This window comes from Procambarus clarkii, chromosome 12 (assembly GCF_040958095.1).
Source record: "Procambarus clarkii isolate CNS0578487 chromosome 12, FALCON_Pclarkii_2.0, whole genome shotgun sequence".
Taxonomy (NCBI): Eukaryota; Metazoa; Arthropoda; class Malacostraca; order Decapoda; family Cambaridae; genus Procambarus; species Procambarus clarkii.
In genome coordinates this window covers 12,427,711-12,447,670 of record NC_091161.1, presented here as the reverse complement: position 1 = coordinate 12,447,670, position 19,960 = coordinate 12,427,711, and the positions used below count along the sequence as shown (strand labels likewise).

The 19,960-nt window shown below is 40.4% G+C and overlaps 1 protein-coding gene across 19 annotated transcripts in view; it reads right to left on the bottom strand.

The window, feature by feature from the left end:
• Positions 1-19,960, bottom strand: part of SLO2 (slowpoke 2) — a 591,490-nt gene that overhangs the window by 80,005 nt on the left and 491,525 nt on the right. For 16 of the 19 annotated variants that reach the window (XM_069323238.1, XM_069323244.1, XM_069323246.1 and 13 more), the window contains 4 exons: positions 13,897-14,024; positions 12,258-12,374; positions 11,644-11,778; positions 7,065-7,176 (listed from right to left, as the gene is read on the bottom strand). In XM_069323238.1, coding sequence (XP_069179339.1) covers positions 7,065-7,176; positions 11,644-11,778; positions 12,258-12,374; positions 13,897-14,024 — 492 coding nt within the window. Of the gene's footprint in view, positions 1-7,001; positions 7,177-11,643; positions 11,779-12,257; positions 12,375-13,896; positions 14,025-19,960 lie in introns of all 19 variants that reach the window. The other 3 variants (XM_069323242.1, XM_069323243.1, XM_069323245.1) reach the window with 1 other exon arrangement.

The window sequence follows — 19,960 nt, the reverse complement described above, 5'->3', positions numbered from 1 at the left end:
ACCACACACAGTAGTAAAATATATATATTTGGACAAATGTAGTTTACAGAAGTTTGCAGGTGAAGCATGGCGAGTAATGGTGAGATGGTGAGTCAGTCAGTTGATGTAATGAATGGTAAGAAAGTCCAGCTTTTATTATTATTAATCTAAATGTTTCTCTTGGTTAAAATACCAGTTTGTTTTATTTATGTTAATTTTTATATTTCATTATTTGTGTTAATTTTTATATTTCATCTGTAAGTGTTTGAGAGTATGTTAAATTGAGATTTAGTACATGTATATGTTTGTGAGTGTTTAAAGTTTTCCGGCACGTTTCCATAAGAGTAGCATCCCTGCACCCCACGAGGACAGAGGGCCTAGACTTCACTCACACAGTGGTGTGTTCTTGTGAGGTGCCCACCTCACTGTGTAAGATTATTGGAACGACACAGCTACAACAGTGTATAGTACAATCATACATTATACAATACACTTAATTCCTTTGTACACATTTTGTGTACAATAACACAACATGGCCACATCACATGGCATCTAGGGCCACGTCAGTGGTCTAGCAATTGCGAGAGGCAGGAGCGCCCTGTTCTGAATGGGACACTCAGGGTGTGTACATAACCATGTTGCTCAGGGTTAGTTAAGACACTGTGATTCTATGTATTTTGTGATCTTACTTATTAACACTCAAAGATTTTTATAATGTGCAATGTTAGAGTTATTAGTCTATAATTTTTGGCATCAACTTTACTACCTCCTTTGTGAAATTGCACAATCTCTTGTTTTAAGTATGCCAGGGATAACACCAGTATCTGTCTCCAAATATGTTTGGGGTCTGTGTTTTTTTTTTTTTTTTTGCAATTCCTGGTGAATGTACAATTCCAGGAGTGTGGGCGTGGTGCAGTGCATGGGCATGCTGTCCTCAGCTATTTCAATGTCGAGTTAGGTTGGGGTAACATCTGTAACCCATCCTCAGATTATGTTCGTTCCATCCAGCGGTCGACCCCAAAAACGCGTTCATAAATTTTAACTCGTTCAAAACAAATTTTCTCAAATATAAATTAATATTATACTGCAAACATAATTGTAAATAATTAAAATTCTAAATACAGTACTGTAATGTATAATTATAAATAAGTAAAAAATAATGTAAATAATTAAATTATATTGTAAATATAATATTAGCACTCTGTGTATATTTAGTCATTGGTTAGGTTTTGTTGGTGATTACTGTATTTGTATTTGTAGTACGTTGGTGAAGCATTTACAGCGATGTGGTTCAAACAGAGGTTGTCAGAGAAGCATTGTTTGAGAAACGTTCAAACGTCATCAGTCGAGTCGTGTGCAAACCATTTATCGTTCATAAACAGGGGGTTTGGCAGCTGTATGGAATGGACTTTGACCTTTGTTTACGAGGACGTGCTGTTGTAGTACTAGGTGAAGCATTTACAGCATTGTGGTTCAAACAAAAGTCATCAGCGAAGCATTGTTCAAGAAATGTTCAATTATCAGTTGTGAGTCATGTGTAAACAGTATTTCATTCATAAACAGGGAGTTTAGCGTGTGTATGGAATCACTTTTGGTCTTTCTTGATGTAAGAAACGCCGATGGGCTGAACATCCGATATATAGTTCGATGGTGGGATCACATTCATAAAAAAAAAGTAGTTTGGATCATTGATTTTCAATATGTTCAGAGGTTCACTGAAAACAGAATCGTACTGTAACTTCAGTATTTCACCGATTCATCTGTAAAGGTTCTATCACCCTTGCACAAGGGCCCAATGCAGATTGTAGTTTTTGTTCTAGATTTTGCATGGAAGAAAAAGTATTTTGGATTCCTCTCTTGTGTATGGTCTTTTGCTCTCTCTGCCTCTCCTGGATTTCATATGATTCTTGCAACTGTAGCTCAAACATCTATTTTCTAACTAGTTTTCTTTGTTATTCTTGGGATAGAGTTGAGCATTGAAGATGTTCTGCATTTGTTTTTGTCGCCTATAGAGAAAACGCAATTCTTTCCAGTTTACATCTTTTTCTCATACTCCTTAGTGGTATGTGACTTGCCCATATTTCTAATGCTATTGTGCCTATTTTTTCAAGGCTCTGCTTAAAGCTTGCATTATCTAACTCTCTATCCCAGCTCATGGAGTCAATCAGGAAACAGGAGCACCAAAAGACTGCCCAATGAGTATGACCAGGACTGAAATGTGGCCACTAGAGAGCAGACGAAGAAAAAGATACCCCAGGTCAGACCCAAAGGCATAGGAAGAGAAAATAACCCGTCAAAAGTGCAAAGGTCTAGACAAGCACCAAAGCAGAAAACATGCCAACCCACTCCACACCAAGAAGACCATCGCAAATCAGGTAGAAGAAGATATTCCAATCACGGACTTGGACAAGGCCAGAATTATGAAGCAGAGCATCGACCACATAAGGCAGAGCACCACCTCCATGAACTCATACGATAGTGTCTACACAGAGGCGGCAGCCACAGGACATGAAGCCGTACCTAGGAAAACATACCACAAAACCAGGAGAATGTGTTAGGAAATGTAGGCTTCGAGGCCACTGTCAGAATTCTGGATGGGAATGGCTCCAGCCGCCATAATCACACTTTATGCCCCAATCAACAGGGAAGGCCAATAAACATGGAGAAATGCTAAACCATAGCCAGAGAAGGAACAATAGTGGTGGATGGCCAGCAGAGATTATGCAGGAGCAATAATGTAGCAGGGTTGCCTATCAAGAAAACAGGGCGGATGCCGACAACGGCTGACACAAGGGCGGATGCTCTTGGCTGCCGACACAAGGGCGGATGCCCTCAGTTGCCAACACAAGGGCGGATGCCCTCAGTTGCCGACACAAGGGCGGATGCCCTCGGCTGCCGACACAAGGATAGATGCCCTTCGCTGCCGACACAAGGGCAGATGCCCTCCGCTGCCGACACAAGGGCAGATGCCCTCAGCTGCCGACACAAGGGCAGATGCCCTCAGCTGCCGACACAAGGGCAGATGCCCTCAGCTGCCGACACAAGGGCTGCCGTACATCCAACAAGTGGTAGGACAGTACATACAGGCATAATCAATGGCACTCCAAAACACTGAATTACAGTATAATGAGAGACAGAAAATCCACATCACAGCAAACCGACAAATGACAAATCCCAGACACAATAGTTAGTTGCTGCCCAGACCATTTCATAAACAGGCAGGCATACCATGCACAAGGGAAGGGTATTAGCAAACCACATAAGTAACCCCGAGCCAATTAGCATGGCGAGACAAGGTGTCCAAAGCCCAAGATAATAAAGAATAACTTAAGTAATGCTACTGCATATCCAACCAAAGTGCAAGGCAAAAACAATGCACAAGAGTCTATACCAGACACAAATTATGCACAAATACACAGTTAACTACTTCAAGTCCCATGCACTACCTGGAGGTCTGGTGAAGCAGGAAAATACAAGCCTGGCACACAGCGGGAGCAAAATATTAGAGGAACACACAATGTGGGAACGAAGCAACTGTAAAACACAAATGGGGAAAAAAATATAGAAATAGGCCCTAGTAGAACTGCTGTTTCAGAGATCAGCAATGCCACCTGGCTGAAATAAGAGCAGCTCCTAGGATCTTAGCTGAAATGATGCACTCTACATTTGCATCAGGCAAGTGAGCGAGGAGGGTGGCAAGCCAGGACCCAGAATAATTTGGTTATTATTCTTGAATTAAAAAAAAATTTCTTGTTGAAGTACAGTAGTAGTTTTATCTTGCCTGTCTGGTGGGTTGTCCTTGGTTTTTGGTCACACTCTTATTCCAAAGCTCCTCTAACAGAGAGCGCCAGGTTCTGGTCCTGAATACCAGTTATGAATACTGTCTTAAAATGGTTCTCTTCTTAAGAACACAAGCCACTGGAAGCTACAAAGGCGAGCCTCCAGGTAAACATGTATATCTCGATTCTTATCAAACTTTACTATGTTTGATATAGTTCATAGGCTAAATGATGGACAAAAAAAAAACTGATGCTATCTTTGGCCAAACTCAAATACCACACCAGGATCTAACAAGTTACAAGCAACTACTGGAGGCCAGAACCAGAATCTGGCCTCCCTTACTAGAGGCACACAGAAATGGAGAAACTAGATCAGCCCCATTACCAAAGGGAAAATTACTAGAAAGGTACAGCACACCAAAATTAGCAACTACTAGGACAGCCTTTGCATCTTTAATTTAGACTATGTTCACACTTGTTATCAAGGTCAAACTACTAGTTAGCTCATCGTCCTTGTCGCTAGACAGCAGCATCAGTAACCAAAGGGTCTAGGGCAAACTAGCCTCATCATTCACACACCTGGAGAGTAGGCACCTAATGGTGCCTACTTTGGCTTTGCAGGCACCACCACTCGGCTAAGTGTTGGCCATCCCTTGGCCTCTGCCCTGCATGGTGACCTGTGCCTCTGTTTCTTTACTGCTTCATGTAGACGTTTTTCACGCCAGCCTGTTGTGTGTGCCTTGATCACTTGTTTGTGTCAGCTGTATGTAGAAAAAGTTGCCTTTGTCTAGATTTTTCTTATCGGAAACGGTTTAGGAATATGCCCCTTCGGAAGTTAGCTCTTCGAGAAACCTAGCAATGAGTAGTGTATGTGCTTTGGCTTCTCTAAAGGGGCCAGTGGTTGGGGCGCACTTCTTTGAGAGGAGAGAGGGGGGGGGGGGAGGTGGATTGTTGCAGGTTTATGTTTAGATGACAACTTGTGCCTTCTTTCACTGGTCTGTTTGTGTACTAGCGGATCTTCATGGATTTTTTTGATTTTCAAGTAATAGGTTTTGGGTTCCTTGTTGGCTGACAGAAGTTCCACTTTGTTTCATCATGGATTCTCCTTGGTTAAGCCTAGTCTGGATCTGCAGATCATTGTTCCTTCTTTGGTGCTGTGGGTCTTGGCTAGAATCTCACTTCAATTTTATGGGGACAACTTTTTTCAAGACGGCATTTCTGTTGGCTATAGATTCTGGATATAAAGTTTCAAGCTCTTCTTCAGAAGTGGGGTTTTTTGTATTTTTTGAGTCATGGTTCTTGTTTTCTTCACCTTCAACTTTCTGCTTCGTTTTTTTTTTTTTGCCAAAAATAATAATAATAATAATAATAATAATTTTTATTTAGGTAAGGTACATACATAAAGAGATTTTACAAAGTTTGTTGGCTTTATAGATAGAGCTAGTACATACAATGCCTAAAGCCACTATTACGCAAAGCGTTTCGGGCAGGAATTGAGACATTTAATTCTGGTAGGGGTCCTCGGGTACTTGACATTGCATTTGCCTGGTTCCCAGAGGGAACCTGGAACCTGGAACCTGGAACATAGGTCCTGGTGTGTTCCTAAAGCCTTGGTTGCTTTCAAGTTGTAGCATTAGAGATCTAGAGGTTTACAAGAAAGTGACTTTCGTTACATTCAAAGTTGATTTTCTCTTGATTTTGGGTTGATCTCTGTTCTCCAAGCTCTCCTTGCCTTGTAGAGTTAATTCTAAATTATATGAAGTTCTCCTTTCTGGAGCAAATCAACTAGCTGGCTAGAAAACTCACAGATGTCTATTGTAACGTAAACCAATGAAAGACGTACAGAAAATAAAATATAAACATCATAATTATTCATAACAGAGAAAGAAGGAATGCATAAAGAAAATGTATGTGTTAAGATTGAGTATTCTATATATGAGAAACATTGAAACAGCAGGAATACCTGCCACCACCTGAGGCACTCTTGTTGGAGCTGCAGTGACCAACTTTCCTCCCCGGTGCTCCTTGGTGGAGGAAACCTTAAGAGATCTGTGGGCCAGCCAGGCAGCCCTCACCTCCACGAATGGAAACATAACTGTCATGGCAACTAAATTCATTCAGGAAGGAAGCATGACAAAGACAAAGATTGACACATGACTGAAGACACTTAAGTCTCATGCATCCCGGGCGTGTAGCGGAGGTGTGTGAGGGGGGGGGGGGGAACACGAGAGGAAGCCAGGCAGCAAAGGCCGAGGCCCCACCAGGCCCCCCTGCCCACCCGCTACCAGCATCTAACTCTACCACTCTCTAGCCCCATTGTGATCTTGCAGCTCTGTTTACTAATGCCATAAGACTAGGACAAGTCAAGCCTTTACACAAGCTAGTAATGGCTTTTTCAAAATAAAATATGGATGTATTAAAATGTACTGTGCAGTAATTTGTCAATATACATAATAAGCTGCTGGAGCACAATGTTTCAGCATATTTGGCTAGCTTCAAAAGAGCAAACCTTCAGTTTTAATCATTACCAGAATTACAGCACTCGGTTTTTATTACTGTATCATTAAAGCTCAGAGAACTGAAGATTTACCCAAAATTTGACTACAACGTCCAGAACTATAAGGCGTCTATCTGTCATCTAGCAAGTGTCCCTCTAAGGTGTAGTGATGTCAGGCAGCGTGAGAGACACTACCATAAGTCGGCCACAAGCACCAGCTACACTCCACACAGACTACACATGAGCTGGGAGGGAAGGAGCCGTCCAATACTATCGCCACTTGCTCCACCCTCCCCGCTGGCCACTACCTCCGCCATGGGAGACTCGGGTCACGTTCACCATAACACTTGTTACACTTCTCCCAACTATATGTTGAATAGTTTTACACTTTTCTAAGTAAACAAGATGACTGCTTTGTTTTAATTACAGACTAATAATAAACACAAATATTTAAAATACAAATACAGTACAATGAAATAATTAACAAGATTAGCAAGAGAGTAGACAATACATGAAGATGTGTGTGTATCATGCTCCCTGTATTGAGAATGGCTGGTGTTTGATGTTGAGTACGAGGGCCATCTGGTGGGCAGCGGCAGTGTGATACTGGTGCGGACCACGCACGACGCCACCTATGGCAATGGACTGCTACGCGTGGCTGTTCTGGGTCAGGTCGACTAAGGTGGGTTGGGACGACATATGGACACTAGACCAAACACTAATGACAGCAACAGCGAGATCGTTACCGGTGACAATGACTCGTTAATCCGTTCGGGTCCATCAATATGGTCATGTGGGGAGAGCTGTACCTTTTCCATCTTAGACAGGTGAAGGGCATACGCGTCCCGCGCGCGGAACTGCATGAAGCGCATGTTGGATGACTGTGACAGCTCCGTGATGATCTTTATGTTGGGGAAGAACCTGTAAAGTATTTTTTTTTAATCATTTATGTTTTATAACAATACAAAAATTGCACCACAAGTTTAACTCTTATTTTACTTTAAAAAACACTAAACATTACAAGAACACAATAACAGTGTCCACTATTTGAATTATTAATACTTGACTAATAAAGGGTCATGGTATATCCCATGAGCTTATTATTGCTTTAATACATGAAACCTCTAAGAATTAATGCAGAAAGCCAATCCACTTTTATGGATTGTGCCAACATAAGGGCAGACCTATTAATACTCTCCATGTATGCCTCCTACACACTCTTGAGACGAGGCCTCCAGGAATCCCTACTTACACAGTACCTTGTACTTAATTTTCTCAGCCATGATGGGTCTTTACCTCCTAGGTGTTGTTTTTATTGCCGAGGTCCTTACGGGTTGGCGCTTTGTGTGTGGTGGCTTCTTTGTTGTTCTGGGCTTGTCGTCTTGCTAGTTTACCCTGGTCAGGGTCAGACCCTACAGGAATGTTGACCCATATGAGGTGGTGGGGCTCTGGTTACTGCAGCTGTTTCAGCTGATTGCATTCCTTCCTCCTTCCTAGCTTCTTTGCTGGCCTCCTTCACTTTTTCTGATACAATCCCCATTGTGATTCTGAGGGCTTCATGGCCATATTTCTGTGAAGCTTTTGCTGGGGTCTTCAGGGGGGAGGAGGCTGCTTGGTCAGGGCTCAGGATTAAGAGAATTAAGCCTGCCAATTCCAACTGGGTCACTGATGTTTGTTGAGGGCAATGTTATGGTTGTTGTTGAAGCCGTTCTTTTGTGTGTATGGCAGAGTTCTTGGCTCTCCACCTAGGCAATTTTCTTTCTCTCTTTCTACTGACCAACCCCATGCTTTGGTGGGAGTGGGGGGGGGGGAAAGAGTGGATGTTTGTTTCCTTTTGAATCCCCCTGTGCTCTGTGTAATTACCCAAATGTAGTTACAGGATGAGAGCTATTCTCATGGTGTCCCATCTTCTCAGTACTCTGTCATATAACACTTTGAAACTACTGACGGTTTTGGCCACCACCTCACTCACCTTATTCCAGCCGTCTACCACTCTGCGAAAGAAAACTTGTAAATATTTTTTCGGCACCGTTGTTTCCTTAGCTTGAATCTGTGGCCTCGTGTTCTTCAAGTTGCTGATTTCAGAAATTCCTTTGTCAATTTGATTGATTCCTGCTATTATTTTGTTAGTGGTTAATATCACCACTTCTACCTTCTAGTTTTAGCACATTTAACGCCTCAAGCCTCTCTTCGTACCTCTTGTTTTTCAGTTCCGGCAGCCATTTTGTAGTACGCCTTTGCATCTTTTCCAGCTTATTGATGTACTTCTTGAGATATAGGCACAATACAACTGCTGCATATTCCAATCCATCAATGTAATTAATTCTGAAGTTGGAAAGTGAAGAATATTGTCCTCTCATAATGTTCTTTGTATGTTCCTCTGGTGACAGTCTGCTATCCAAAACCACCCCTAGATCTCTTTCTTTGTTAGAGTTCTTTAATTCCTTTCCACATAATTTATGAATTATGTGGTATATTCCTCCAATTCCACAATCCATTATATGGCATTTATTGACATTGAATTCCATTTGCCACATGGCACTCCAAGCATTTATTTTATCTAGATCAATTGGAAGGGCATGACAATCATCTAGGTCTCCTAACTTCCCTAGTAGCTTAGCATTTCCTTCTGGTAGATTGTTTATGTAGACAATGAACATTACTGGTACAAAACTGAACCCTTTGGTACTCCACTAGTAACACTCCTCCAGTCAGATACATTTTATCTGATTATCACCCTCATCCTGTGTCAGAATATTTTTCATCCATGTCAGAAGTTTTCTTGTCACCCCTCCAGCATGTTCCAGTTTCCAGAACAGCCTCTTGTGCGGGACTCTGTCAAAAGCCCCTTTTAGGTCCAAATAGACACAGTCAACCCAACCCATCTTTCCTGTAGTATCTCTATCATAAAAACTAAGATAATTTATTACACAGGACCTTCCTGTTCGAAAACCATACTGACTGTTATTATGTCATTACTCTCTAGGTGTTCAATAAATTTGGCTTTAACTATTTTTTCTAGTTTTGACTATCACACTTGTTAATGACATGGGTCTATAATTTAGAGGTTCCTCTAGACTACCATTTTTATAGATTGAAACTATGTTTGCCTTTTTCCATACATCTGCTAAGATTCCTGTGCACAAGGATGTCTGGAATATTAATTGGAGTGGAATGCTCAGCTCAGTTGCACATTTTCTCAGCACCCAAGGTGAAACTTCTTCAGGTCCAACTGCTTTATTTCTTCCTAGCCCCTTTAGTAATTTTTCAGCTTCATCTCGCAACTTACCCAAAATGTTATGGTTGTTAGTGGCTTTGCAAGAATGTGAAAACACCAATGTTATGTACTTAAACTCAATGTACCTTCTGTATATGGAATTAAAAAACAAATAAAACAATGGCAGAGTGCTGTGGCTTCTTGCCTAACACTGTGAACACCATAAACATTGTGTTCACTGATATCTGAACATTATACACAGTCTTTATCACAGTCAGGCTCTTCTATAATACTATCATTGCAAAATAACAACAGTTTCAGATATATTTCAGCATTTTTAAGTGATGATGTGGTCACAAGTTGAACAAAAGTGCTCTTAGCTCATTCTACAAGTGCCAGTCTTGGCTGCTTACTCAGTATTGAGGCCTTCACACACCCAGGAATGTTGCCTATGACTATTTTCTTAAATGGCGTCTGTTTACCGGAGCCCTGAGAAAGCCAATGTAAACCAGGTGTATTTGGGACTTTTAAATCTTATGCGGTACTTTAAAACACACACAAATGATTAGTGCCGTGCAGTCAGTCAGACCAAAATCCCACTTATGATACACATAGTGGAAGGGTTAAAGCTTTTCACATAATTTATAGGTTGTGTTTGGCTTATTTTCTCCTATTCCACATTCCATAATGTGGCATGTATCCACATTAAATTCCATTTGTCAAGTGTTGCTCATCAATTACACAATTGAATAATACTGCAAAAAACAGATTAAAAAAAGGGACATTGAATTAACTAATAATATCTTTGTGGTAGCTCTAGGTGCACAGCTGAGTTGAAGGAGACTGGCCTCGGATGTGTACTCTTTCAGTGCCTGTGGTTTGCCACACTTCCTCGCCTTATGGCCAAAATATGTAATTATTTTCCTGTAATCAGGGAATGCATTTTAACAATATTAGAAGGAATTTTTTTTTTAAATTTTGTTTCTTGCTCACAACGCTGTTGCAAGCTGTTCACAGCTGTGCAGTCCAAGTGTTAAACAATTCTGATAAAGAAGATCTAGAGGTGGTTCTATACAGAAAACTATCACCTGAGGACCACATAAAAACACATTGCAAGAGAAGCCTTTGCTACACTTTACAATTTCATAATTGTTTTTATACATGAAATGCTGAAATACTAAAGAAATTGTTCATGACTTTGGTGAGACCAAAGTTGGAATATATAGCCATTATATGGCACCCATATCTAAAGATAAGACATCAACAAACTGGAAAAGGTGCAAAGATATGCAACTAAATGGCTTATGAAATTGAAAGACAAAAGCTATGGGGAGAGTTTAGACTCATTAAATTTGCCAAAACTAGAGATAGAAGAATAGAGGCCGTGTGATAACTGCATACAAAATAGTAATGGGAATCAACAAAATTGATACGCTGCCAAAAATAATAAACATTAGAAAATTTACTTTTGCTATATGCTGTCGTTATATGAGAGTGGTGGGAAGACGGGACACCATGAGCATAGCTCTCATCCTGTAACTATCTTGAGGTTATCTTGAGATGATTTCGGGGCTTTAGTGTCCCCGCGGCCTGGTCCTCGACCAGGCCTCCACCCCCAGGAAGCAACCCGTGACAGCTGACTAACACCCAGGTACCTATTTTACTGCTAAGTAACAGGGGCATAGGGTGAAAGAAACTCTGCCCATTGTTTCTCGCCGGTGCCCGGGATCGAACCCGGGACCACAGGATCACAAGTCCAACTACACTCAGGTAATTACATAATGTCAGAAGTTGATTTCTTTGTGTTCAAAGCTCTTCATGCAGATTTGTTGGCTTTGCAGATTATCAAACATACAGTAATCCAGTATTCAATATCTGGAGATACCACTGAAATTCTCTGCTTCTCTAAGAATTGTTCATATGAAAAACAAACCGAGGAAGTTAGTTTAATATATATTACAGTTTCTGTAAATGTTTATTCTATGTTTTGTTTTTTATTTATATGAACTAATATATTAATATTCATGTGAAACTTTATATGCATTTCCTTTTTTATTTGTGGTCTGAAGATGGAAAAAGTGATTTTTTTGAGAAGTTATTGCAAAATGCTTTCATATTGATGATAAAGAGACGCACTGAAGAATGTTACAATGGAGTTAAAGGTTGCATACTTGAACATAGTTTGGACGGCTACGATGGTGTTGCAGTCAGAGAGCGTATCCTCCTCGGCCGAGTTGTTGAGCTCCTTGTTGACCACCACTACATTCTCCGCTAAGTTGATGCCCGCTCTCAAAAGGTCATCCAGGCTGCAATGCACCCCTGTTATATTTAATACAACTAACCCTCTAACTGTACTTTATTTGTATTGAATATTAAATAGCTGTCATATAACAGGTATATCAAATCAATTTGTTATGCTCTGAGCCATAATCACAGGGGATAAAAATGTCTAGTTTAGGGCAAAAGTTTGGAATGAGATTTGTACAAGTTGAGCCACTCCACGTCATGGGATCACTATCACAGATTAACTCTGTGAAAGTGAATTTACAAAAAGAGCTGCTGATCAAAACCCCCCTCCCCTCCCTGCCAAACTCTGCTAGATAAGCAGTTGCTGATCTGGTGGAGGTTTTAAAGAGGCTTTTTCTACCACAAACATTATTTCATATATTCACCACAAAACATTCCTCACAAAGGCCCCTTCCTTACACTTCCTTACACTGCTTATACAGTGATCATGCCATCTTAGTAAGTGGTTAAGTTTCAGGAGCAAACAGGGTTGTCTCACCAGTCAATGGAGCCGAGCATCCAGTATATGAGCGGGAAGAAGGAGATAGAATCGAGGAAGGCCACATCAGGTCTCCGCTCCAACAAGAGAATGATTGGGTTCAGTGAAGTCTTTTTCCTGTGTATAACAAATAAAAATTAGAATTCACTGCAAATCTTGGGCCAGGGTAAACTGGGCCACTTGGGTAAAATAAATTATAATACAGTACATGTATTTTACACTGGACACCACAAGCATAGCTCTCTTCCTGTACATGCACTTACGTAATTACACATGTGATGACAGTTACCTCCTAGTACACATAACCATGAAATGGTAGCATAATTTTTTTTCATAGCTCAAGGTAAACTCCATTACATCCACATACAGCTATTATACCAATAGTTGCATCATACATGTAAAAACCCAGACAGTAATTGTTCAAACAGTCGTATGACGATTATAAGGCACTAGATTTGAAGCCGTATACTAGAGTACAACTAATAGTCCACGTGGTGTAGTGGTTAATTAAGACACTCACCGGGTTGTAACAAAAAGCAGGCCTGGTCGAGGACCGGGCCGCGGGGACACTAGGCCCCGAAATCATCTTGAGATGACGAAGATAACCAATGTAGCATCTGCCCGAAATGCTATGCATGCTAGTGGTTTTACAAGAATGTAATAACATCAATGCGATGTACTCTCATAAACCCAATGTACCTTCTTGTATATATATAAATAAATAAATTGTACTAAAGAGTACATGCTTCCTGAACCTTAATGGTCACATGCACAAACAAGTAGATGCATCATTATGGGTTCACCCTTGTGTCCTATTTAGTAATATTTTTTTACTTTGCAGACATCAGTGCAAAATGTTTTATCTTATACTTTACTAAGAAAAAACAAAGGAAAACTAAACAAATTATAATCCCAGGTCCAGTTAACATAATATTTCAAGAATTGTTGTGGAGTTTCTATTAGTGTCAAGTGGCACTCATTTCACTTGCACCAATTCTGATTCCAACCATGTTAGGACTGTAACCCACAGGAATCATGGTGCAAAGTTAGACGAGGACAGCCCTAAGTATCCGGCCTCCAACACACACAGATAAAACATTTCCATTTATAGTATAGAAGATATATAGCAATAGTATCCAGACTCACTCTAGACACACAGGTATATTTCAAATTTATTTACTTGAAAATCACCATGATACAGCAAGGATCAGAATTTGTCGAAGATTGTTCAGATCTATCTTGAGGTTATCTTGAGATAATTTCGGGGCTTTAGTGTCCCCGCGGCCCGGTCCTCGACCAGGCCTCCACCCCCAGGAAGCAGCCCGTCACAGCTGACTAACACCCAGGTACCTATTTTACTGCTAGGTAACAGGGACATAGGGTGAAAGAAACTCTGCCCATTGTTTCTCGCTGGCGCCCGGGATCGAACCCGGGACCACAGGATCACAAGTCCAGTGTGCTGTCCGCTCGGCCGACCGGCTCCCCTAGCTCAGATTGATAGGAAAACTAAATAGCCAAGACAGCTATAATGTTGTTCATGAACTGCATCTGCTGTATGAATGCTGATTCTTGCAAAGTATGTTTAGTTGTTATATTAGTTACATACATACATTTGTAATAGTATTTAGATGCCTCTCACCTGAAGTGCGCTCTGAGTGGAATTACGAAGTTGTAGATGCCGTTGCTGGCGTAGTCGGCAGCTAGGATGACAGCACGGTTCTGCCAGTTGTACTCCTTAGCACTCCGGTAGCTGCAGTGTTCACACACCTGTTGAGGAAGTGCTGCCTCAGTGCTGCCCACTACACCCACCAACCCACTACACCCATCAACCCACTACACCCACCAACCCACTACACCCATCAACCCACTACACCCACCAACCCACTACACCCATCAACCCACTACACCCACCAACCCATTTCACCCCCACCTCACCAACTACCAAACCCACTAGCACACCACACCCGTCAATCCACCACACCTGCCGGCCAACACCACCAACCAGCCCACTGTATCTGCCAACCCACCACACCAACCAGCCCACTACACCCATCCAGTAACCACCCTCAATAGCTCACCACACCAGCAGCCCACCACACATGTCAGCTGACCACACTTGCAGTCAACCAAGGTGCTTGTATGGTGCCCATATCCTAAGAAGTACACCCACAAATTTGGAGAAGGTGCAAAGACATGCAACTGTAGTGAGTAGATTATGCCAATAAAAATATACTCGCTCCAAACTCATTAGCACTAACCCAAATCTTTTCCCTAACTACAGTTAGCATTCCTTCCAACCTTGGAAGGACAATGAGGGGTGGTGCTGTCATATAAGCAATCGAGAAACGAGTAATGATCTTATGGGCTATTCATGCCCGTGCCACCTCTTGGGTGGCTTAATCTTTATTAATCAATCGAGTAATGATTAGTCTACTTTCAAGAGTGGTTTAGAACAGACGCTTGAGAGGTACTGCACCATTCAACACCGACTCTCACTGCACTCAACTTGATATCACACCAGTGCTCGCCAAGTGTCACCTGCAAACTTCTGTATACTACATTCGTCCAAATAAATAAATAAATAAATAAATAAATAAATAAATAAAATATATATTATATATATATATATATATATATATATATATATATATATATATATATATATATATATATATATATATATATATATATATATATATATATATTAGCTTTATCATTTCAAAAGAAAAAAATTAGAGAAAATATAATAATTCAGGAAAACTTGGCTTATTAGGCAAATCAGGCCTTGCATATTAGGCTGAGAAGTGCGTTCTGGCTACTAGGTACGATATATATATATATATCCCTCTAACTATTTTCTTAGCATCAGGGCTTAATTGAAATAGGAGTTCTCCAAAACTCATTTTCGTACTTTTAAGGTGAAGAAAAGAAGTGATTTACTATAGTGTATTACACTTATTTGTATAATTTGCACGACGTTTCGAACCTCCATGGTTCATTCTCAAGTGAACAGATCTTACAATACTAGTTGATTTTATACCCGCATTAGGTCAGGTGATAATACAATGAAGGTGAAAACATGGGGGGATACATAAGGGATAAAACGTTTGACGAGGCGTTTGACATGCCATCTTCAATCTGGTGCCCCTAGGAATCACATGAGACAAGCCCATGACATTACTCTAACAAGAGAAATGTTGAACAAGAATACTTGCATAATAGACAAAACCCAAGACTCAAGAAGATTACAAATTCTTGAGGCAATTCACATAAGAATAGAGCGACCTACCATGAACACCCAAATCACGGAACTATTTACTCTACCCACCATGAGAGTAAGGACAAGACAAGAACATATCGATGCCAACACAGAAGACAATGTCCAACATAACAGGCCAATTACACTGGATTAATCTTTGTGTTTAGATAGGAGATGCCTCGTATGGGCCAATAAGCCTTCTGCAGCCCTATGTTTATCCCTTATGTATCCCCCCATGTTTTCACCTTCATTGTATTATCACCTGACCTAATGCGGGTATAAAATCAACTAGTATTGTAAGATCTGTTCACTTGAGAATGAACCATGGAGGTTCGAAACGTCGTGCAAATTATACAAATAAGTGTAATACACTCTATAGTAAATCACTTCTTTTCTTCACCTTAAAAGTACGAAAATGAGTTTTGGAGAACTCCTATTTCAATTAAGCCCTGATGCTAAGAAAATAGTTAGAGGGATAGAAGCCCTAAACCAGAAAATAATAAATACAGAATATGCGGTCATATTCAATGAAATATATATATATATATATATATATATATATATATATATACAGTGGTACCTCGGAATGCGATTGTCCCTGTATGCGAGGTTTTCGGAAGGCGAGCAGTATTTACTCCAAAAATTTGTCTCAGAAGGCGAGGGTTACTTCGGGACGCGAGTTTGTTGATACGCGTACAGGCCGACCTAGCGCGTGGTGGTTCGGCGATCGTCGCCCCTCCGCCCCGCCGCCCCTCAGTTTACCATTGTCTCGCGCTCAGTGACTACCCCCATATCAATTCTTCTCGCGGATTTTCAGTGTTTTGTTGGATTTTTGGTGATTTGTCTATACAATTTGTTATTATATATCTCACCATGGGTCCCAAGAAAGCCAGTGGTAAGGATAAAGGCCAGAAAGCTCATGTGAGGATGACAATAGAGGAGAAACAAGAGATCATTTGGAAGCATGAGAACGGTACACGTGTTGTTGAACTTTGTAGGCAGTACAACAAAGCCACATCAACAATATGCACTATACTTAAGAAGAATAATAAGATTATGGGTGCTAAAGTGGCAAAAGGAGTAAGAACATTAACGGCACAAAGACCACAAATACTTGAAGAAGTGGAAAAGTTGTTATTAATTTGGATACACGACAAGGAGTTGAGGGGTGATAGTGTTTCGGAGGCCATTATTTGTGAGAAAGCCAGGGTGTTGCACGAAGACCTTCTAAAGAATACCCCTGCAACGAGTGATGCAGATAAGAAAGAGTTTAAGGCAAGCAGGGGCTGGTTTGAAAAATTTAGAAAGAGAAGTGGTATCCATAGTGTTACAAGGCATGGGGTTATGTGATGTGATTATGGAAGGGGACTCCCCTTCCAAACAGTAACTCCTCTCCTCCTCCCCCCTCCTCACCATCTTCCATACGCCTACAGCACTCGACAGCAAGGTAAGTAATAACTGGAACACAGTTTTGTAGGTTTATTTAGATGAATTAGGTAAATTAGGTATAAAAATTTAGTTTGATGTGGGGTTTTTGGGGTAGTCAGGAACGGATTAATTCATTTCCCTTTATTTCTTATGGGGAAATTAACTTCGGAATGCGAGTTTTCGGAAGGCGAGGCGTCTCCAGGAACGGATTAAACTCGTATTCTGAGGTATGCCTGTATATATATATATATATATATATATATTCTTTTAGTCCGTGTTCATTGTCACCATAATTTATGTAACAGAAATGTTACAAAACTAAATGCTTCCGGAACTGAATGACAAGAGCTATGAGGAGAGGTTAGAGGCATTAAATATGCCAAAGTTAGAAGATGGAAGAAAGAGATGATCACTATGTACAAAATGATAATGGGGAATCAATAAAATTGATAAGGCAGTATTCCCAAGACCTGGAACTTCAAGAACATGAGGTCACAGATTTAAGCTAACTAAACAAAGCTGCCAAAGAAATATAAGAAAATTCACTTTCGCAGAATGACAGACGGTTGGGACAAGTAAAGTAAGCAGGTTATAGAGGTCAAAACCGTCAGTGGTTTCAAAGTGTAATTACCTAAGTGTAATTACACTTTGAAACCACTGACGGTTTTGACCTCTATAACCTGCTTACTTTACTTGTCCCAACTGTCTGTCATTCTGCATATACTGTATGGTGTATATATATAGTGTGTATATGGTGTCTTGTTATTTTGGTTCATTGACCTACCTCAGACATTTCTTTAACACGTGGTATATACCCCCCTCCCCATCAACATTGGTTCCCATAGTGTAAGTGTTGAAGCGTCAGGATCTTGTGTAAACTCATGCTATATTTGTGTTTTACCAAAAGAGTGTCAAGTAATGTGACGACCTTATGTATGAATTTGTGAGAGTCCAATAGTCAATTCACTCCTAAGGATTATGTTTGTTGAAAAGTATCCCTCTTAATCTCACCAATCCTGTATGTAACATAACTGTCAGCTCCCATGGTTACTGTAAAATATTCCTGTGTTTTCCAATAAAATCCATTTGTGAAATTGTACCCCATGGTGTACTTCTTGAGTTTATCTTGAGAGGATTTCGGGGCTTTAGTGTCCCCGGGGCCCGGTCCTCGACCAGGCCTCCACCCCCAGGAAGCAGCCCGTGACAGTTGACTAACACCCAGATACCTATTTTACTGCTAGGTAACAGGGGCATAGGGTGAAAAAAACTCTGCCCATTGTTTCTCGCCGGCGCCCAGGATCGAACCCGGGACCACAGGATCACAAGTCCAGTGTGCTGTTCGCTCGGCCGACCGGCTCCCTTATTGTCCAACTTAGAATAAGATTACTTGTTTTTGGCTTCAGTGCTTCTGATGTTTTGATCTATAAAATATTTATTATTTATAAAAAAGTAAGAACGGATTAAGGCAGCGTCTTGGATGCTCTCAGACGTAGGTTCGAATCCTCGTCACGGCCCTTGTGGATTTGTTCAAAGTAAGAACGGGTTTTGTTACTCTGTACTCTCGGGTAAGGCTAACAAGCACATGCCCTTACACTAAGTACTAAATTATAATAAACTATTATTGCTAGTCCAGACTGAAGCAACAAACTGAATTAAAATGAAACACTAGATAATCATAACCTAACCAAATTAAAATGAAAACATCCCATACTGTGGGATTGTGTTACAAGTTCAGCATACAGTTCACTAGATTTGTTGAATACATCAATTAACGATGCAGCCCCAGATGTTTAGTCTGTTGAACTGGATGAACTTTGAAGGCCCAGATATGGTCCTTCATACCTAGCTAGCTTTGTGTGCACCATAGCATAATGTGCTATGGAACATCTAATAAGAATCAGTAAAACCAAATAAACTTAATTAAAATAATTAAATTAACAGCCTCTCAACAAACAAATTCAGATTACTAGGCTAGTGTTGCTGAAATTATTGTATGCAGCTAGACCTTACCCAAAACGCTATGCGTACTAGTGGCTTTAGGGATTGTATGTACTACCTCTATCTATAAATCCAATATTATGTTTGTAAATCAACTATGTATGCTCTTTCCTGAATAAAATTTACTTTGCTTTACCTGTTTGTGAGAATTTATCCTCGGATGGTGTTTACCTCTTGCTAGAATTCAAGGTTATGTTGCTGCTAACTAAATATCAGCAAATACTGTATTACCAATACAGTACTTAATTAGGGGCTAAATATCACTTTAAATTTACTTGTCAATACACTCAACATTCTCCCTTCCGAACACATTGGTTCCAATTGTGATCGAATATGTAGTTATGTCTGGATATGTGGTCGAATTCGATACTATGTGAAATCAATTTTTTTTTGTGCCTAGGGGCACAAAAAATAATAATTTGATATACAAATGTACAGTAACTATACATTATTACTTCACTAGATACTTGAAACAAAATGCCACAGAATATTGTTAGTATAGTACAGTACATGTAACAAGAGATACGGGTACTCACCAAGTGTCCAGACGTTTCTCCACATATGATCTTGGAATGGTCTAGGCGAGTATGGCGGTATTAATTAAGAGTTGAGGCCAAGATGTTGAGGGTTACATGGAGGAGGAACACAAAAGGCTTCAAGTCAAGCTCTCTTGGAAGCCCTCTCAAAAGTATCTTTTAAGTGTTAAATGCCTCAAGCCATGTCTCTTTCCATTCTTGAAAACTGTGTGTAAAATCTGTAAAATTACATCAGACTCTGAGGATTGACTGAGGATCTTCTCTCCATGAACTTTAAAATGACTTCAAAGCTCTTCTCTACCTTTTCCATGCTTGCTTCAGTTTACATGTCCACCTCCTCCTCTGATGAATCTTCTGAATCCTGCAAATTCCCCTGGCTATTTTCTGTCACCAAATTATTGACATCATCATCAGTCACACTTAGTGTAGTAGACCAAAGTTTGTTCCAGGCATGATTCAAGGTTGATTGCTTAACCATCCTG